This window comes from Hevea brasiliensis, chromosome 10, assembly GCF_030052815.1.
Source record: "Hevea brasiliensis isolate MT/VB/25A 57/8 chromosome 10, ASM3005281v1, whole genome shotgun sequence".
Taxonomy (NCBI): Eukaryota; Viridiplantae; Streptophyta; class Magnoliopsida; order Malpighiales; family Euphorbiaceae; genus Hevea; species Hevea brasiliensis.
Window position 1 is genome coordinate 94,262,183 of NC_079502.1, and position 15,231 is coordinate 94,277,413.

General features: G+C 33.2%; 2 protein-coding genes across 8 annotated transcripts; one reads left to right on the plus strand and one right to left on the minus strand.

Annotated features, from left to right (window-relative positions):
• On the plus strand, nucleotides 1-2,022 carry LOC110631689 (pentatricopeptide repeat-containing protein ELI1, chloroplastic). The gene has a single exon (XM_021779603.2). The coding sequence runs from the start codon at nucleotides 45-47 to the stop codon at nucleotides 1,929-1,931; it is 1,887 nt and encodes a 628-aa protein (XP_021635295.2). The 5' UTR covers nucleotides 1-44; the 3' UTR covers nucleotides 1,932-2,022.
• Nucleotides 2,023-2,989: 967 nt separating this feature from the next.
• LOC110631707 (WD40 repeat-containing protein HOS15) lies at nucleotides 2,990-13,393 on the minus strand. 7 transcript variants are annotated; one of them, XM_058154455.1, is made up of 15 exons: nucleotides 13,220-13,393; nucleotides 12,612-12,834; nucleotides 11,712-11,857; nucleotides 11,242-11,593; nucleotides 9,065-9,153; nucleotides 8,890-8,936; nucleotides 7,956-8,106; nucleotides 7,221-7,284; nucleotides 5,284-5,442; nucleotides 5,062-5,183; nucleotides 4,520-4,594; nucleotides 4,263-4,316; nucleotides 4,077-4,150; nucleotides 3,719-3,793; nucleotides 2,990-3,515 (listed from the first exon to the last, which is right to left on the minus strand). In XM_058154455.1, the coding sequence occupies exons 2-15, from the start codon at nucleotides 12,670-12,672 to the stop codon at nucleotides 3,296-3,298; spliced, it is 1,689 nt and encodes a 562-aa protein (XP_058010438.1). In that variant the 5' UTR covers nucleotides 12,673-12,834; nucleotides 13,220-13,393; the 3' UTR covers nucleotides 2,990-3,295. The 7 variants fall into 7 exon arrangements, with proteins under 7 accessions (XP_058010438.1, XP_021635321.1, XP_021635320.1 ...); XM_021779629.2 differs by lacking the exon at nucleotides 12,612-12,834; XM_021779628.2 differs by lacking the exon at nucleotides 13,220-13,393 and having other exon boundaries at nucleotides 12,612-12,936.
• Between the last annotated feature and the right edge of the window lie 1,838 nt (nucleotides 13,394-15,231).

Below are 15,231 nucleotides of genomic sequence, written 5' to 3' on the forward strand. Positions count from 1 at the left end.
ATTTAGAATTGTAATCAAATTTTGAGCAAACCAGCGTGGCTATTATGTCCTCCGCCACCTTCTTCAACGCTCCACCACCGCAGTCTTACATAAAAAAAAACCGCTCCTCCACCAATGTCTACCATCCACAACCAGAAAAGCTAGCAATTTTAATAGAGAAATCCAAATCCTTAAATCACCTTCACCAAATCCACGCCTTTCTTTACCGCCACAATCTTTATGGTCACCCAATTCTCAACTTCAAGCTTCAGCGCTCCTACTCATCTTTGGGTCGTCTCAACTATTCTCTTGCTCTCTTTAACCAAACCCAAAACCCCAATTGCTTCTTCTACACTTCAATTATCTACTCTCATACTATCCACAGTCTCCATGACCAAGCCTTTTTCTTTTATGCACAAATGTTAACTCAAGATGTTGCCCCGAATGCATTTACCTTCTCGTCGATTTTAAAGTCTTGCCCGCTAGAACCTGCGAAAATGATACATGCTCAAGCGATAAAATTTGGGTTGGATTCGGATTTGTATGTGAGGACTTGTCTTATTGATGTTTACGCAAGAGGAAGTGATGTTGTATCCGCACGTAAGTTATTTGATGCTATGCCTGAGAAGAGTTTAGTTTCATTGACTGCGATGATTACTTGCTATGCGAACTATGGGATGGTTAAAGAGGCGAGAGAACTGTTTGATGGATTACAGGAAAGGGATTTAGTTTGCTGGAATGTGATGATTGATGGTTACGTGCAGCATGGACTGCCAAATGAGGGTTTAATGCTCTTCAGACGAATGTTGAAGACGGGAGTGAGGCCTAATGAAGTGACGGTTGTGGCCATTATCTCTGCTTGCGGGCATATTGGTGCTTTAGAGTCAGGGAGGTGGGTTCATTCGTATATTCAGAATAATGGGATTGAGATCAATGGTCATGTGGGTACTGCTTTAGTTGATATGTATAGCAAATGTGGGAGTTTGAAGGATGCGCGGTTGGTTTTTGAAAGGATCAGAAACAAGGATGTTGTTGTTTGGAATTCAATGATTGTTGGGTATGCCACACATGGATTCAGTCAAGATGCTATGCATTTATTCAATGAGATGTGTAGGATAGGATACCGACCTACAGATATAACGTTCATTGGAATTTTGAGTGCTTGTGGTCATGCTGGTTTGGTTAGCGAAGGATGGCAGTTTTTCCGCTTGATGAAAGATGAATATGGGATTGAACCAAAGATTGAGCATTATGGGTGTATGGTTAATCTTTTTGGCCGTGCTGGACATTTAAAAGAAGCATATGAGCTTGTTAAGAACATGGAGATCAACCCAGATCCTGTCTTATGGGGAACTTTGCTTGGGGCTTGTAGGCTCCATGGTAACCTAGCTCTAGGAGAGGAAATTGCAGAGTTTCTTATAAACCAGAATCTTGCAAATTCAGGGACTTACATTCTCCTTTCTAACATATATGCAGCAGGTGGCAATTGGGAAGGTGTGGCAAGAATGAGGGCCTTGCTAAAAGACAGTGGGATAGAAAAAGAACCTGGTTGTAGCTCAATTGAAGTGAGTAACAAGGTACATGAGTTTTTTGCTGGAGATTTGAGACATCCAAAGACCAAAGAGATATATATGATGTTGGAGGAGATGGAAGGTTGGCTCAAGGCTCATGGTTATACCCCACAAACAGAGATTGTTTTACATGATCTAAGTGACGTAGAAAAGGAGCAGTCCCTTAAAGTTCACAGCGAGAAGCTTGCTATTGCTTTTGGTCTTATCAGTACAAAACAAGGAGCTACTATAAAGATAGTAAAGAACCTGCGGGTGTGTGCAGATTGCCATGCAGTGGCAAAATTAATCTCTAAGATCACCGGCCGTAAGATTTTAATGAGAGATCGGAACCGATTCCACCATTTTATGAACGGTTTGTGTTCTTGTGGTGATTACTGGTGAAATGTACTGTTTCGGGATGCAATTATTTTCTCAAAAAGTGTCTTCTGCTGTTAAAGTACTGGCGGCAAAAATGTAAAATAGTAAATTATAAGTTAGTCTCTAAAATATATTAAATATTAAAGATTAATTCTCATGAAAAATAATTTAGAGTATGTTTATGTTAATTTATGGAAATCAACTTATAAATACCTAATTAAATTGGGTTTATAAGCATATTTTTTATTAAAATTACTAAAAAAAATAATAAATAAATTTTATAATAAAATTTTAAAAGTTTAATAGTATAATATTATAAAATTAAAATTAAACACATGATTTATAAATATCAAAACAAAATACTGAGTTTTTAACTTATTTTTTGACTTTTAAGCTAAACTTATAATCTCAAAAATTATTGTAAACAAAATTTATATTTAAAGTTTATAAGCTAATTTGATCATTCATTATTAGAATAATTCTTCTATTTAAATTATCATTAATTTAAAATAATTTAAAATAATTACATTACTATTTTATTTTATTAATAAAATAATCACTCAATTTAAATTTCATTTTAAGTTATTTTTTTAAATATAAAACTTTAAAATAATTATAATTAAATAATCAAATAATTAAAATATAAAATTATTATTTAATTACATAAATATAAAACACTAAAAATAACTAATTAACAAACAATATTTTTAAAAAAATTTTAAATAATACAAGTTTGTATAAAGAGACTTTGTTAACAAAACAAAATTTGAAAATGTGGCTTTGTAAATTATTTCAAATTAATGATAATTTAGATAAATTATTTTGGTAACAAAATAAATTCTAAAAAATTATAAAAAAATATAGAAATTGACCTAACAATCACTTCGGCAGTCTCCGCCTTTAGAAACTGCAGGTTAACCCATGAAAGTATAGTAAAGCTTGGCGGCTGTTTCCGAGGATCATATTCTCTTTGCATAGATCAGAATTGAAATAGAATTCATTAAATCTGCCCGTTAGCAATCTTGTGTACAATTAAATGCAAGCTTCGATTCTGGGCTAAACTTAAGCAATATTGCAGCATAAGTCATAAACTATGGATCCAATAAGAATAATACTGTACATAATTTTGCCACTGATCCACATATCATACAAAGCATTACCCTAGCTAACAATTGAGTGAAAATTTCATTTATAACTTAAAAACAAGATAAAATTCAAATTAGTAACACCTACAACTACACTAGATGAAAAATACAAAAGAACCATACCCAACCAAAGGCACACTTTCCCATATGCCTCAGAAAAAACTGTGATAGAGAACTGATGACCAGTTAAAGTACTGCAATCTTTCAGAGCAATCCTTAGATCACAAACACCCTCCCAAGAACTTACATTCTCAAGTCTAACACACATACTGTATTGTTGGCAAAGCATGCTGCAATTTTGTCACCTTCCTTGTTCCAACAAACCTCAAATATTCCACCATTGCCAGTGTATGTTTTCACGATCTTAACTTCTTTCAACGACCAGATGTTGATACATCTATCAAGAGACCCACTAGCCAGATACTCTCCATTTGGGCTAAATGCAACTGAGTACACAGGATCCCTGGGGTTTCAATTAAAAGATAGTTGTTAACAATAATTAAAAATAGAATAGCAACAATTGAAAGAAACGTCCAACCACATGGGGCTCTTGGAAAGAACATTCATAAATCCCCAGAATTCTTTGCACACTAACAAGATAATGGAACAGACCAAGAAGTACCTTCCCTCCTCATTCCCATAAAAAACGAAGGTTAAGTGAGGTACCCGTGTCCATTCAAACTGCAGATAAGTTTCCCGTGTTCCACATCCCATAATTTCACCGTTGAGTCAAATGATGCACTGTATAGAATACAGAATCACAGAACATCATACATAAAACATATAATTGTTTAGAAAAGTTGGGCTGCTCCATAAAAAATTAAAAAAAAAAAAAAACTTCGTAAATAAGATTTCTTGAAAATAAGCAAAAAAGCAGTATGACAAAAAAACACAGATCGACAATGGCTGGATTCAAGCACAAGTGTTATTCAGGCAACTATTCTAACCTTTGATGCATATATATATAACCAGCGCAATGCACTAAATTTACATTTTATTTCACCAAACCCATTACTTAATTTACCTTGCTAGCACTAATTGCTGGTTAGGATTGTTTGTACCAGGTCCAGTGGGGCTCCATCTGATAGTGTAAATCTCCTGCAAAAACATTATTCAGTGGTTGTAACCACAATCCAATGTGCCCTATAAAATACAAGCAAAAAAAAAAATCACGGTAGGCCATAGGAGAAAATCAAAATTCTGCGAGTACCTTAGAATGTTCCCTCAAATCATGAACATACTTGTCCTGCTTCATACTCCATATCTGCAGCACCATTTCCCATGAGTTGCCAACTCTTAAAATAAAAAACTAGTAATAAACTGAAAAACACATCCAATTGACTTAAAAGAAAGTTTATGAAAAGCTTATAGACTAGGACAAGGTACCTATAAGTAACATGTGCATGTAGCATGAAACTAAAGATGCAATATAAGTCCATAATTGAAGAAAAAGGCACTGTATATAACCTTTGCACTGATATCGTCCGAGCATGAAGCCAGTAATGAGCCAGTTGGATCCCACTTGACACAATTAACCTCACCCTGAAATTGTACAAGGCACAAAATAGTAACCGCAGTTTATAGCGACAATTTTCCACAAAACCAATTAATCAAATAACAATCATGTAGGTAAGAGGACTCATCTATTTATGGTTTTCTACTTCACATAAACAACACACTGGTAAAACATTGTTGCACATCAGATTAAGCCTCCAAATCTGTCAAACTGAAGTCAACCAGACTGGTGCTAAGTTAAATATTTAAAAGCATAAAATTGTTTTAGGCTAACTAGTTCACAAGATTGGAGGCTTATTGGATCGAAAAACATAGCAGGGTATAGGTTGCATTATTTAGAATTATCATAAGCGGGCCAAGTTCAGCTGGCATTCACAGGCCATCTAGAACCTGCCATCGGCTAAAAGGTCATACTAAACCACTTTTGAGTTCAGACAAGCGTAAACTTCAAACAGTATGGCAAGAGCAATAATAAGTTGAAAGCAAGAACAAACCTGATGCCCAGCAAAAGTTTTAACCGGGCGGGTATCTCCAACTTTACAAACATATATCATATTGTCTGTGGAGCTTGTAGCAAATGAAAGATTATTGCGCCAGTCAACATCAAGTATAGGACCTAAAAGGTACAATGTGAAAGTTCAAACCCAACAATGATGAGTAATATCTGCTGCATGAAGAAAGACCACTTGCTCTAGAGAGTTCAGTTCAATTTAAACCTGAATGAAATTCAAACTGTTGTCTCCATTCCTCAGTTTTCACATCCCACACTATAGCAGTTTTGTCACAGCTTCCAGTAACAAGAAAATCCCCTTTTTTGTTCCACTTCAGAGAAAATATAGGACCTTTGTGTTTACTCAAAGTAGTCTTTAGTTCACCTGGACCAAGGGAAAATTCCAGAATGCAGTGAAAAGCTACAGTAAGAGCATCACAATTAACAAGAGAAATTAGAAATTTCTTTAAATTTCAAAGAAGAACTTAAAAAACTACATTAATAATGAGAAGCTGAACTAGATTTGAGCTCCTTGAGAAAACCAATCTCAAGCCCATGGTTGAACCTGCCTCAGGTTTAATCTAGCTTAAATTCCTCTAAAATTCTAGTTGAAACACTTGATATATATACAATTTTTTTGCTGATTAGTTTTTCTAGGTGACAGATTCATCATTGCTGCCTACTGATGTAATCATGCTCTACATATGTATCCATACACTGGGAAAAAAAAGGCTCCAAAAAAAGAAAGTAATTTGCTAGAACACTCCAACTCAACTCAACTCAGCCTTTATCCCAAAAATTTGAAGTCGGCTATATAGATTCGCTTTTTCCACTTTAAACGATTTTGGGTTAAATCCTCAGAAATGTGTTGTACAACTCTCCTCAAAGTCAATTTAGGTCTACCCCTTTTTTTCTTTCTATCCTCTAACCCAATATGCTCTACTTGTCTAACTAGAGTCTCCGTATGTCTACGCTTCACATGACCAAACCACCTCAATCTCCCTTCCCTCGACTTATCTTTCAATTGACACCACTCCTACCTTTTCTCTAATACTCTCGTTACGGACTTTATCTAGTCTAGTATGGCCACTCATCCACCCTAACATTCTCATCTCTACAACTCTTATCTTAGACGCATACAACTCTTTCAGTGCCCAACACTCACTACCATATAACGTAACCGGTCGTATGCCTGTACGATAAAATTTTCCTTTCAACTTATTGGGAATCTTACGATCACATAAAACTCCCATGGCACGTCTCCACTTCAACCATCCGTCTTTAATCCTATGACTAACATCCTCCTCACATCCCCCATCTACTTGAAGGACTGAGCCTAGATATTTAAAGTGATTACTTTGGGACAGTACCACTCCATTCAAACTAACTCCTTCCCTATCACCAGTTTGGCCTTCACTGAACTTGCAATGTATGTATTCTGTCTTCGTTCTACTTAACTTAAAACCCTTTGACTGTAGAGTACTTCTCCAAAGCTCTAGCTCCTTCTCGTGTCTCATCTATCAGAACAATATCATCCGCAAACATCATACACCAAGGAATACTCTTTTGTATATGTTTCGTCAATTCATCTAAAACTAATGTAAAAAGGTAAGGGCTTATGGCTAATCCTTGGTGTAATCCAATTGAAATCGGAAAATCTCTTGTGTCCCCTCCCACTGTGCGCACAATAGTAGTTGCTCCTTCATACATATCTTTCAATACTTGTATGTGCCTAATAGATACCCTCTTTTGTTCTAACACATTCCATAAGACATCTCTTGGAACACTATCATAAGCCTTCTCCAAATCAATAAAAACCATGTGTAAATCTTTCTTCACATCTCTATATTTCTCTATCAAGCTTCTAATGAGAAAGATCGCTTTCATAGTTGAACGACAAAGCATGAAACCAAATTGATTGGGAGAGATAGAAGTATCATGACGTAGTCGATGCTCTACAACTCTCTCCCACAACTTCATAGTATGACTCATGAGTTTAATTCCCCTATAGTTTGAGCAACTCTGTATGTCTCCCTTATTTTTAAAAATAGGTACTAAAATATTCCTCCTCCATTTATTGTATATTTGTATATATTAAACCAATTGCAGGCTTTTCTGTAGGAAGTAGAGGGTCATAAACTAAATCGTGCTAAAATATCTTACCACTTGTGTTCCAAATTCTTGCTTGCCCATCATATGAACCTGTTGCCAATAAGGTCCCCTCACCCTGCACATCAATGCAAATGAATGACGTCACGGGGAAGAAACTATGAGACAATTTAGCGTCAAAAGAAACTTTGTCGCTTCTGACACAACTTAAAATTTACAATATTGAAAAGCAGACAAAAAGAATAACAGTATGGGTTCAGAGGTCAAAAGTTAAGGAATAGTAATGCAGTATAGAAAGATAGAATTTAGGAATTATTCTCATTGTAAAATTAAGAATTTAAGAGTTTTATTATTTAGGAATTTTTATCTTATTAGGTTTATTATTTACGAATTTTATTATTTTCTAATTTATTTTGGTTTAATTTAGTATTCCTGATTAGGATTAAATTATGATTCTAAATCCTAATGTAATTGGGATTCCTAATTCTATAAATAAGACCTAGGGTTTTTATTGTTATTAGATAAGCTTTGTTATGACAATTTTTGTGAGATCAATAATATCTTGAGAATTAGTTCTCTTTTTCAAGGATTGGTCGTTGATTTCTCTTCTTCTTGGTTCTTTCCCTTTGTTCTACATCAAATAGTGTTAGGGTTACGAAACCCACCGCATGGGTAGCCTCAATAAATAATTGATGATATATACAAAGTCCATAGTCTCTTTAAGACCATCATATGAACAGGCACTGGCAGCTACTAGCATCAACAACAGAAACCTGTAAGAAAACTCACATTCCAATCTAATGTTGTAACATCTTTGCTCTTCTCATTTGTTCTACCTTTGACATGCTTCAGCACCAGCACATTTAGATGACTATTCTGCACACTAGATCTAGATGTCCCATCTGCTATTGTCCAAATACGTGCTGTGGAATCTCCAGATCTAAAAAGTAACACAGAGAGAGTAACAAAAACGAACAAATGAATCTAAAATTTTATTATACTTGGATAATGCCTTATCATGGCATGTTATGAAAATAATGTCCTAACAATATTGTAGAAGCATAAATAATATCATTATTGACAATCCTTTTTATCACCAAAACTAGCCAAATTATTACAAATGAAAGCCATTATCCAGTGTTAGTCCAGTCAATGTAGACCCATGGGACTAGTAATCTGGATATGGTCATATTTTTATAAAATAAAACTTAAATCGCAATACAAATAGCAGAAGTGCAAATCATAACGAGACAGGGCCAGGCAGTCAAGAAACTCCTTGCAAAGTTGAGTACACATAATGCATCAGCAGTAGAGGTGATTAAATCCAGCTCCTTAATTTTCAGGTCATACAACATTCAGACATTAGAGGAATGGACTAACTATCTATTACTGAAAAAATGGTTCACCAATTTGGACAAAATTAATCAACTTCAGTCCATTTCCTTTGTAGAAATGATTGAAATCATTTAGGTAATTAGGACATTAGATAATAAAAAATATTAGTGTTCTGCTCAGTTTGAGATGGTTTAAATTTACAAAAGAAAAACAAATCTTTTGCTGCTCCATAATTATAGATTAAAATTTCAGTCTTTATTTGTCAAGCAATATCCACACCACAAAGAAAACTATAGATAAAAATCAAAATGTATTAACCTATGATCATTAAATGCAGATAAACAGAGTGATCATCCTCAGAAATATCACAATAAGAAAAAGTACCCACCCAGATGCAAGAAGTGATCCTGTTGGGCTCCATGCGCAGGCACAAACCTGAAGGACAAAACAAAAAAGAACTCATGCATTTTAGTGAATACATCTAGCTGAAAAATGCCATAAGGAAAAACAAACAGAAGAAAAATATTAAAAAACAAAAAATGAGGATTGGACAATGCTCAAACCTCTGATGTATGTCCCTCCAAAATCATCACATCAGAACTAGGAATCTCGCACGTCTGGGATGTTGAAGTAGTAGAGACTTCCATTGGTTCTGATACCATTGAACAAAACAATTTGTTTAGGGGGGGATGGCTGTCTTTTTACAAACTGATTGGAAATACATCAATAGGCAATCAAATTAGAAATTTATATATCATTTTCCACAGCTTAATAATGATGAATCACAATAATTCGGCCTAAATGTCAGCAGATACGCAATACTAGTAATAGTATGCCTGATGCACCAGAAACTAGCCAACCAACACTTTAGGGCTATGAAGTGAAGTTGCCCCAAAAATGCAATTAACTAGCACTACAAAATTAGGGGACATCCAATGCAGAGCAAAATATATGATAGAAGTCCACAAGGAATCAGTCACACGGCAATTCACAAGAGAAAAACCACTAAATGACCTGGTTTAGTCTAGTCTAGCTCCAAAATCCCATTACACCACAAGAGAACCCATATATCCCATTACACCCAAGAGATCCCTCTTGATGAAACGACTACTTAAAGTAAATATATTAATTTGTCCCATTCATTCTCCTCTAGACATAACAAATATATTTAATATTTTAACTTTTTAATACACTACAAATGTCTACGATAAATAAGCAATAGCCACCTCAACAATGGACAAGGGTCCTTTCTCTTAGACTCTATGCCCTTACTCCACGCACGGGCCAAAGCAAAATAACCTTTTCTACAATACTCTTAGTTATAGTGTTAGTCTTCTCAATCTTAATTCCAATAGAAATCCCACTCAATTAGGAATAATGTTATAATTAGGAGTCCTATTCCACAAAAGAAATAATCCTCCATCTAGTTGAGGAGTATTTATCCCATCCAAACTAGGAAAAATCTTTTTCCAATCTTTTCAAATCCTACAAGGATTTTGAGTCATGCCTTAATAGAAATAGAACTACAACTTAACTCAACTCAACTAAGCCTTTATCCTAAGAATTTGGGATCGGTTATATGGATTCTCTTTCTCTATTCTAAACGATTTTAGGTTAAATCATCGGAAATGTGTAATGCTTTCAAGTCATGTTGTACTACTCTTCTCTAAGTCAGTTTAGGTTTATTCGTTCTTTTCTTTTTATCCTCTAACCTAGCGCCTAACTGGATCCTCCGTGTGTCCACGCTTCACATAACCAAACCACCTCAATCTTCCTTCTCCTAACTTATACTCAATTGGCACCACTCCTACCTTTTCTCTAATACTCTCATTACGGATTTTATCTAGTCTAGTATGACTACTCATCCACTTTAACATTCTCATCTCCGCAACTCTTAATTTAGACACATACGACTCTTTCAGTGTCCAACACTCATTACCATATAACATGGCCAGTCCTATGGCTGTACGGTAAAATTTTTCTTTCAACTTATTGGGAATATTGCGATCACATAAAACTCCCGTGGCACTTCTCCACTTCAACCATCCGGTTTTAATCCCATGACTAACATCCTCCCCACATCTCCCATTTACTTGAAGGATTGAGCCAAGATATTTAAAGTGATTACTTTGGGACAGTACCACTCCATCCAAACTAACTCGTTCACTATCACCAGTTCAGCCTTCACTGAACTTTCAATGCATATATTCTGTTTTCGTTCTACTTAACTTAAAACCATTTGAATCTAGAGTACTTCTCCAAAGCTTCAACTTTCTATTGACAACTAAAATTATTAAAATAATAATAAGAATAATATTTATTATAGAAATGGGCAAATATTCACATCTCCAACTTTAGTCCGGGACCCATAAAAGTTTCCATCATCTAGGATAGAATTAAAGTTTTAAATACTAAAACAATGCGGCTCATCAGTAGAGTTGCACATGTTGTCAACCTAATTATTTTCAAATAACTATCACCTCCAGCAAATATGGGACTCATTTCCTAAACCATTATTTGATTTGAAAACAAAGAACTCCAAACTATTGAAAAGCTGTGATAAGTAGGACTGTCTATTGATAAATGTGAAACTAATGGTTCTCCGTAATACTGGTACAATTATAGTAAATAAGACATTAATGTTATAGATCAAAGCAACTAATGTAATCTTATTGAAATACTTAAGGCTAACATTAGGAAATTAGCGAGGGGGAAAAACTAAACATGGATATAAATTCACCTCCAGAATTTCCATTTTCTTCATGTTTGTCATTATTCTGATCCGCTTGATCAGCAACCATTTCTCTATCAGCAATATCCTCATGCTGCTTTTCTCTCTCTTTTTCCTTTTCTATCCGCTCTCTGTCCTTTTCACTTTCCTTCTCCCTTTCATGCCTATCTTTCTCTCTTACCCGTGCACTTTCTCTTTCATGCTCCCTTTCAAATTCTTTATCTTTGTCTTTGTCTTTGTCTCTGTCCTTATGAAGATTTTTTTTCTTATCTTTTATCATTTGCCGTAATTCATATACATCTTTTGTAATGAGATCCAAAGGTTGCAAGAATGAGAAATCTTCATCCACATCTGCATCACTCTGGCAAGCTTAAAACAACCTTTGATCAGCAGAATGTCTATGCATTCAAAACGGTAAAATATTTAAGAGGCAAGATGTGAATTGAGAAATCAGAAACAAAAGGTTTATGCATGCTAACATTATTCAAATTTGCTTCCATCTCCAAGAAATGAATTCCCTTTTGTACAAATGTAATAAGAGCACCAGGTGGAACCATATTTCCATCTATGGTACATTTGTTAATGCCTGCCTCATATCCTAAAGCAAAAGCTGAATGTGTAAAACCTGAAAGAATATGATAGGCACACATTAGAACATCTCCTTGTTTTAATTTACAAAACATTTTAGAACAGCAACTTGATGAAGATCTAAAGAATAGAAATATTCCACATACGTGAGTGCCAAAATGTTTTGAAAATCCCACTCAAAAAGTAAGCTTTTCTTAGGAGATAGTTCATAAAAAATTTTAAAAAAAAAAAAAGCCATATTTAGAAGCAAATGAAGTTTTTTGAAGATTAAAAAAATGCAATAACAGGCTTGTCTTTTTCCGGTGATTAATATTCAATCCTATACCACATTCAAAACCTAGATTGGAGATGCAAAAAAAATAAAAAATTCCTCCCAGCTGGTATGCCTTGTCCCAAAATTGCCCAGCTTTTTAGCATTCTCAACTGCAAGGAATGCTTAATCGAAAACAATTCGTTACCCAATAATAAATTAGGACGACAATTCAAACAAACCACTCACTAAAAAGTTAAGACCTCACAAAAGGCGGAAAAGAAATCCAGGTTCGCAGATCTACATGCCCTAGCTCCTCCATATGGCAATACAAACACAACTAGCTTATAAATTTCAATTAGAAACATGAAAAGCCAGAATATACAACAAAACCTTAACCTTGTCCACAAAAAGAAAAAAGAATAAATGAGAAAAAATAACCAAAAAAATAAATTAAAAAAAAAAAGCCTTCAACGGAGAGACTGTGAAAGAGATAGAAAAACATGAAATTTGAGATGAATAAAAAGGAGATTTAGCTGACCTGACTCTTGAAGGTAACGGAAAACGAGGTAATTCAATTCGGCGGAGGTTATTGAGGTCATTCTGGCAAATTCGCCAGCCGGAAATCGAATCTACAGTTAATATTACAGTCCAGCTACAGAAAGCGAGATAGACATAGAGATGGGTAGAGAGAAAGAGATTACGAGAAGCCGCCGGAGAAAGTGGGGCTTTTATGGTGGAGAAACGGGGTGGCAGCTCTGCAACTGAAAACCGTATTTGTTAGAGCGAGAGAACTTTCAGAACCTTTTTTTTTTTTTTAATTCAAATCCTCACTTTCGCAGTTTCGCCTCTAACTAATATTCATCAATTAAATAAGTATTTAAAAAAATTTACAATTTTTCTAATGTTGCAAGCATGTGCATTAACATTCATTTAAAATTATAATTTTGATAGTAAATTATATGAAATCGATGAGCGAAAATTATATTTAGTAAACTGTAAATTGCAATTCCTCACATAAATAAGCATATTATATGTATATTTATACACATTAAAAAAAATTAAAAATATATATATAAAATACATATAATATAAGATTAATCTTACAGGGGAACGAGTTTAATAAACTGATGAAATTTAAAATATTACCTCACTTATATGAGTGTGTCTTATTTTTATTGTCTTAGAGAATAATCAAAGGTCTATCAGAGTTGTCTTTGCTCAAGTTAGAAAATGGACGATATTACAGTAGAAATGAAATTTTTGAGAGAATAGAAAGAGTAAAAAGAAAATAAAAAAGAATATTGGAGAAAGAAATGATCTCTTTTCTTTATTATTAAGCTTATTTATGAGAAAAAGTAATAGAAATATATTTTAGATAATATTTTTTGATGGGATATTTTCTCAATTAAGAGGACATATATCATATGTAATTATTTTATATTATATCATAATTATTAAATTAAATATTTATATTAAAATTTATCTAAATTAATTAAAATATATTATTATTAAGCTAATTCTTATATGAGTTAAAATTTTTTATAGATATATTTAAAATTATACTCTTTTCGTTAGACTTCTAATCTTATATAGTTTAAGAAGGTATAATTGATATTATTAAAATAATAAATTTTATTTTTTTAATATATTATTTATTTATATTATTAAAAATTAAATAAATGATGCTATCAAATTATTTTTAAAATTAATAAATTTTATTTTTAAATACACACTAAATAAGAATATATTAATAATTAAATAAATAAAATATTATTTCAAAATAAAAAGTAACTTATTATTTGAGATAAATGAAAAGAAAAAGTGAACTTATTTTTCTGGGATAAAAGGAGTAATCAAATAATATTATTTAAGATGGGATATACATAAAATTAATGATATTAATTAATAGTATTAAATAAATTGAATAAAATATTTTTACATTTTAAATCATTTAAAACAATTTAAAAATTTTAATTATTTACAAAACTTTTCATTTATCAACAATCCCACACTGCCACAAATCCAGATTGCAACAAGAAATCAAATTGAGAGCGATAGTAAGGAGAAAATCCTACCGTTTCCCGACAACCAAACACAAAAGCTAGAGATTTTTTTAACTTTGTCAATGATTAAAATTTTCTAATACTATGTTCTATATAAACTATAAGAACAACAATCCAAGACTTAGAAGAAATCAATAATTTTATAGAAAATAAATTGAAAAACACTAAAATTAAAGAATCACAAATGAGAGGGAGAGAAATCAATGGAAGAAAAACCCTAAATTTGAGAACCCATAAATTATAATTATAGTAATTGATGAAGGTGTCACGAAAAGTAACAACTCAACGAAGTCGAGAAGCAAACTTGACGATCAGCATAATGATTTCGAGAGTAGAAATACAAAAACTGAAAGTTACGCCATTGGAGTAGCAACAATCGACGGCAATATGGCTATTGCTAGTGTCGATGGCAAGAGAGAGAGCAAGGATTGATTCACCACTCGCCTAAGGAATTGATACAAAGCCAAGGAATTCGAAAGGCTGAGGGAAAAAGGGAACAGATCATTGAGCGACAGTGGAAAAGAGAGGACATGGATGCTGAAATGTTTAGGGTTTTAAGTTAATTAGATTTCTTATGAGAAATATAAGAACATCATTAGGAAGGGTGTAGTGGTTACAGCCCTTGCACGCAACTGGGGCAAGGAGAATGAAGAGAAGATACGAGGATGAGAAGAAATAAGAAAGGAAGTACAAAGAAGGAGAAAGGAAGTGTTTGGATGAAATAATATTGCATTATATTAAGGGCCGCTATAAAAAATTCAAACTTACACGAAGATAGGAAGGTACAAAGATAAACTTAACCACCGTTATATTAAATATTTAAATTTAAATTTATATATTTATTATTTAATTTAATAATTATTAAATTTATTCTTATGTAAAGTTTAATTTATATTGAGTGTACTTATTACTTTTTTAGGTCTCACATGTTTTATAAATATTAATATTATAAGTGACTAAATTAGACTTAATTGAATTAAAATTACAACATATAGAGCCTATTTAGCTAAAATTGAAATATGGGAGGCTTGTTAATTGTAAATTTTTTTAGGTGTTTATTTAACAATTTATGATGTGTTTAGGAAAAGTTAAAAA

Bases quoted from the DNA above. Each gene is read 5' to 3' on its own strand.
- LOC110631689 (XM_021779603.2), top strand. From the start codon at position 45: ATGTCCTCCGCCACCTTCTTCAACGCTCCACCACCGCAGTCTTACATA.
- LOC110631707 (XM_058154455.1), bottom strand. From the start codon at position 12,672: ATGACCTCAATAACCTCCGCCGAATTGAATTACCTCGTTTTCCGTTAC. The intron at 8,107-8,889 runs GTGGGTACTTTT...GTTACTTTTTAG, and splicing joins GGATCACTTCTTGCATCTGG to ATCTGGAGATTCCACAGCAC. The intron at 5,443-7,220 runs GTAAGATATTTT...CCCTTGGTCCAG, and splicing joins AAGAATTTGGAACACAAGTG to GTGAACTAAAGACTACTTTG.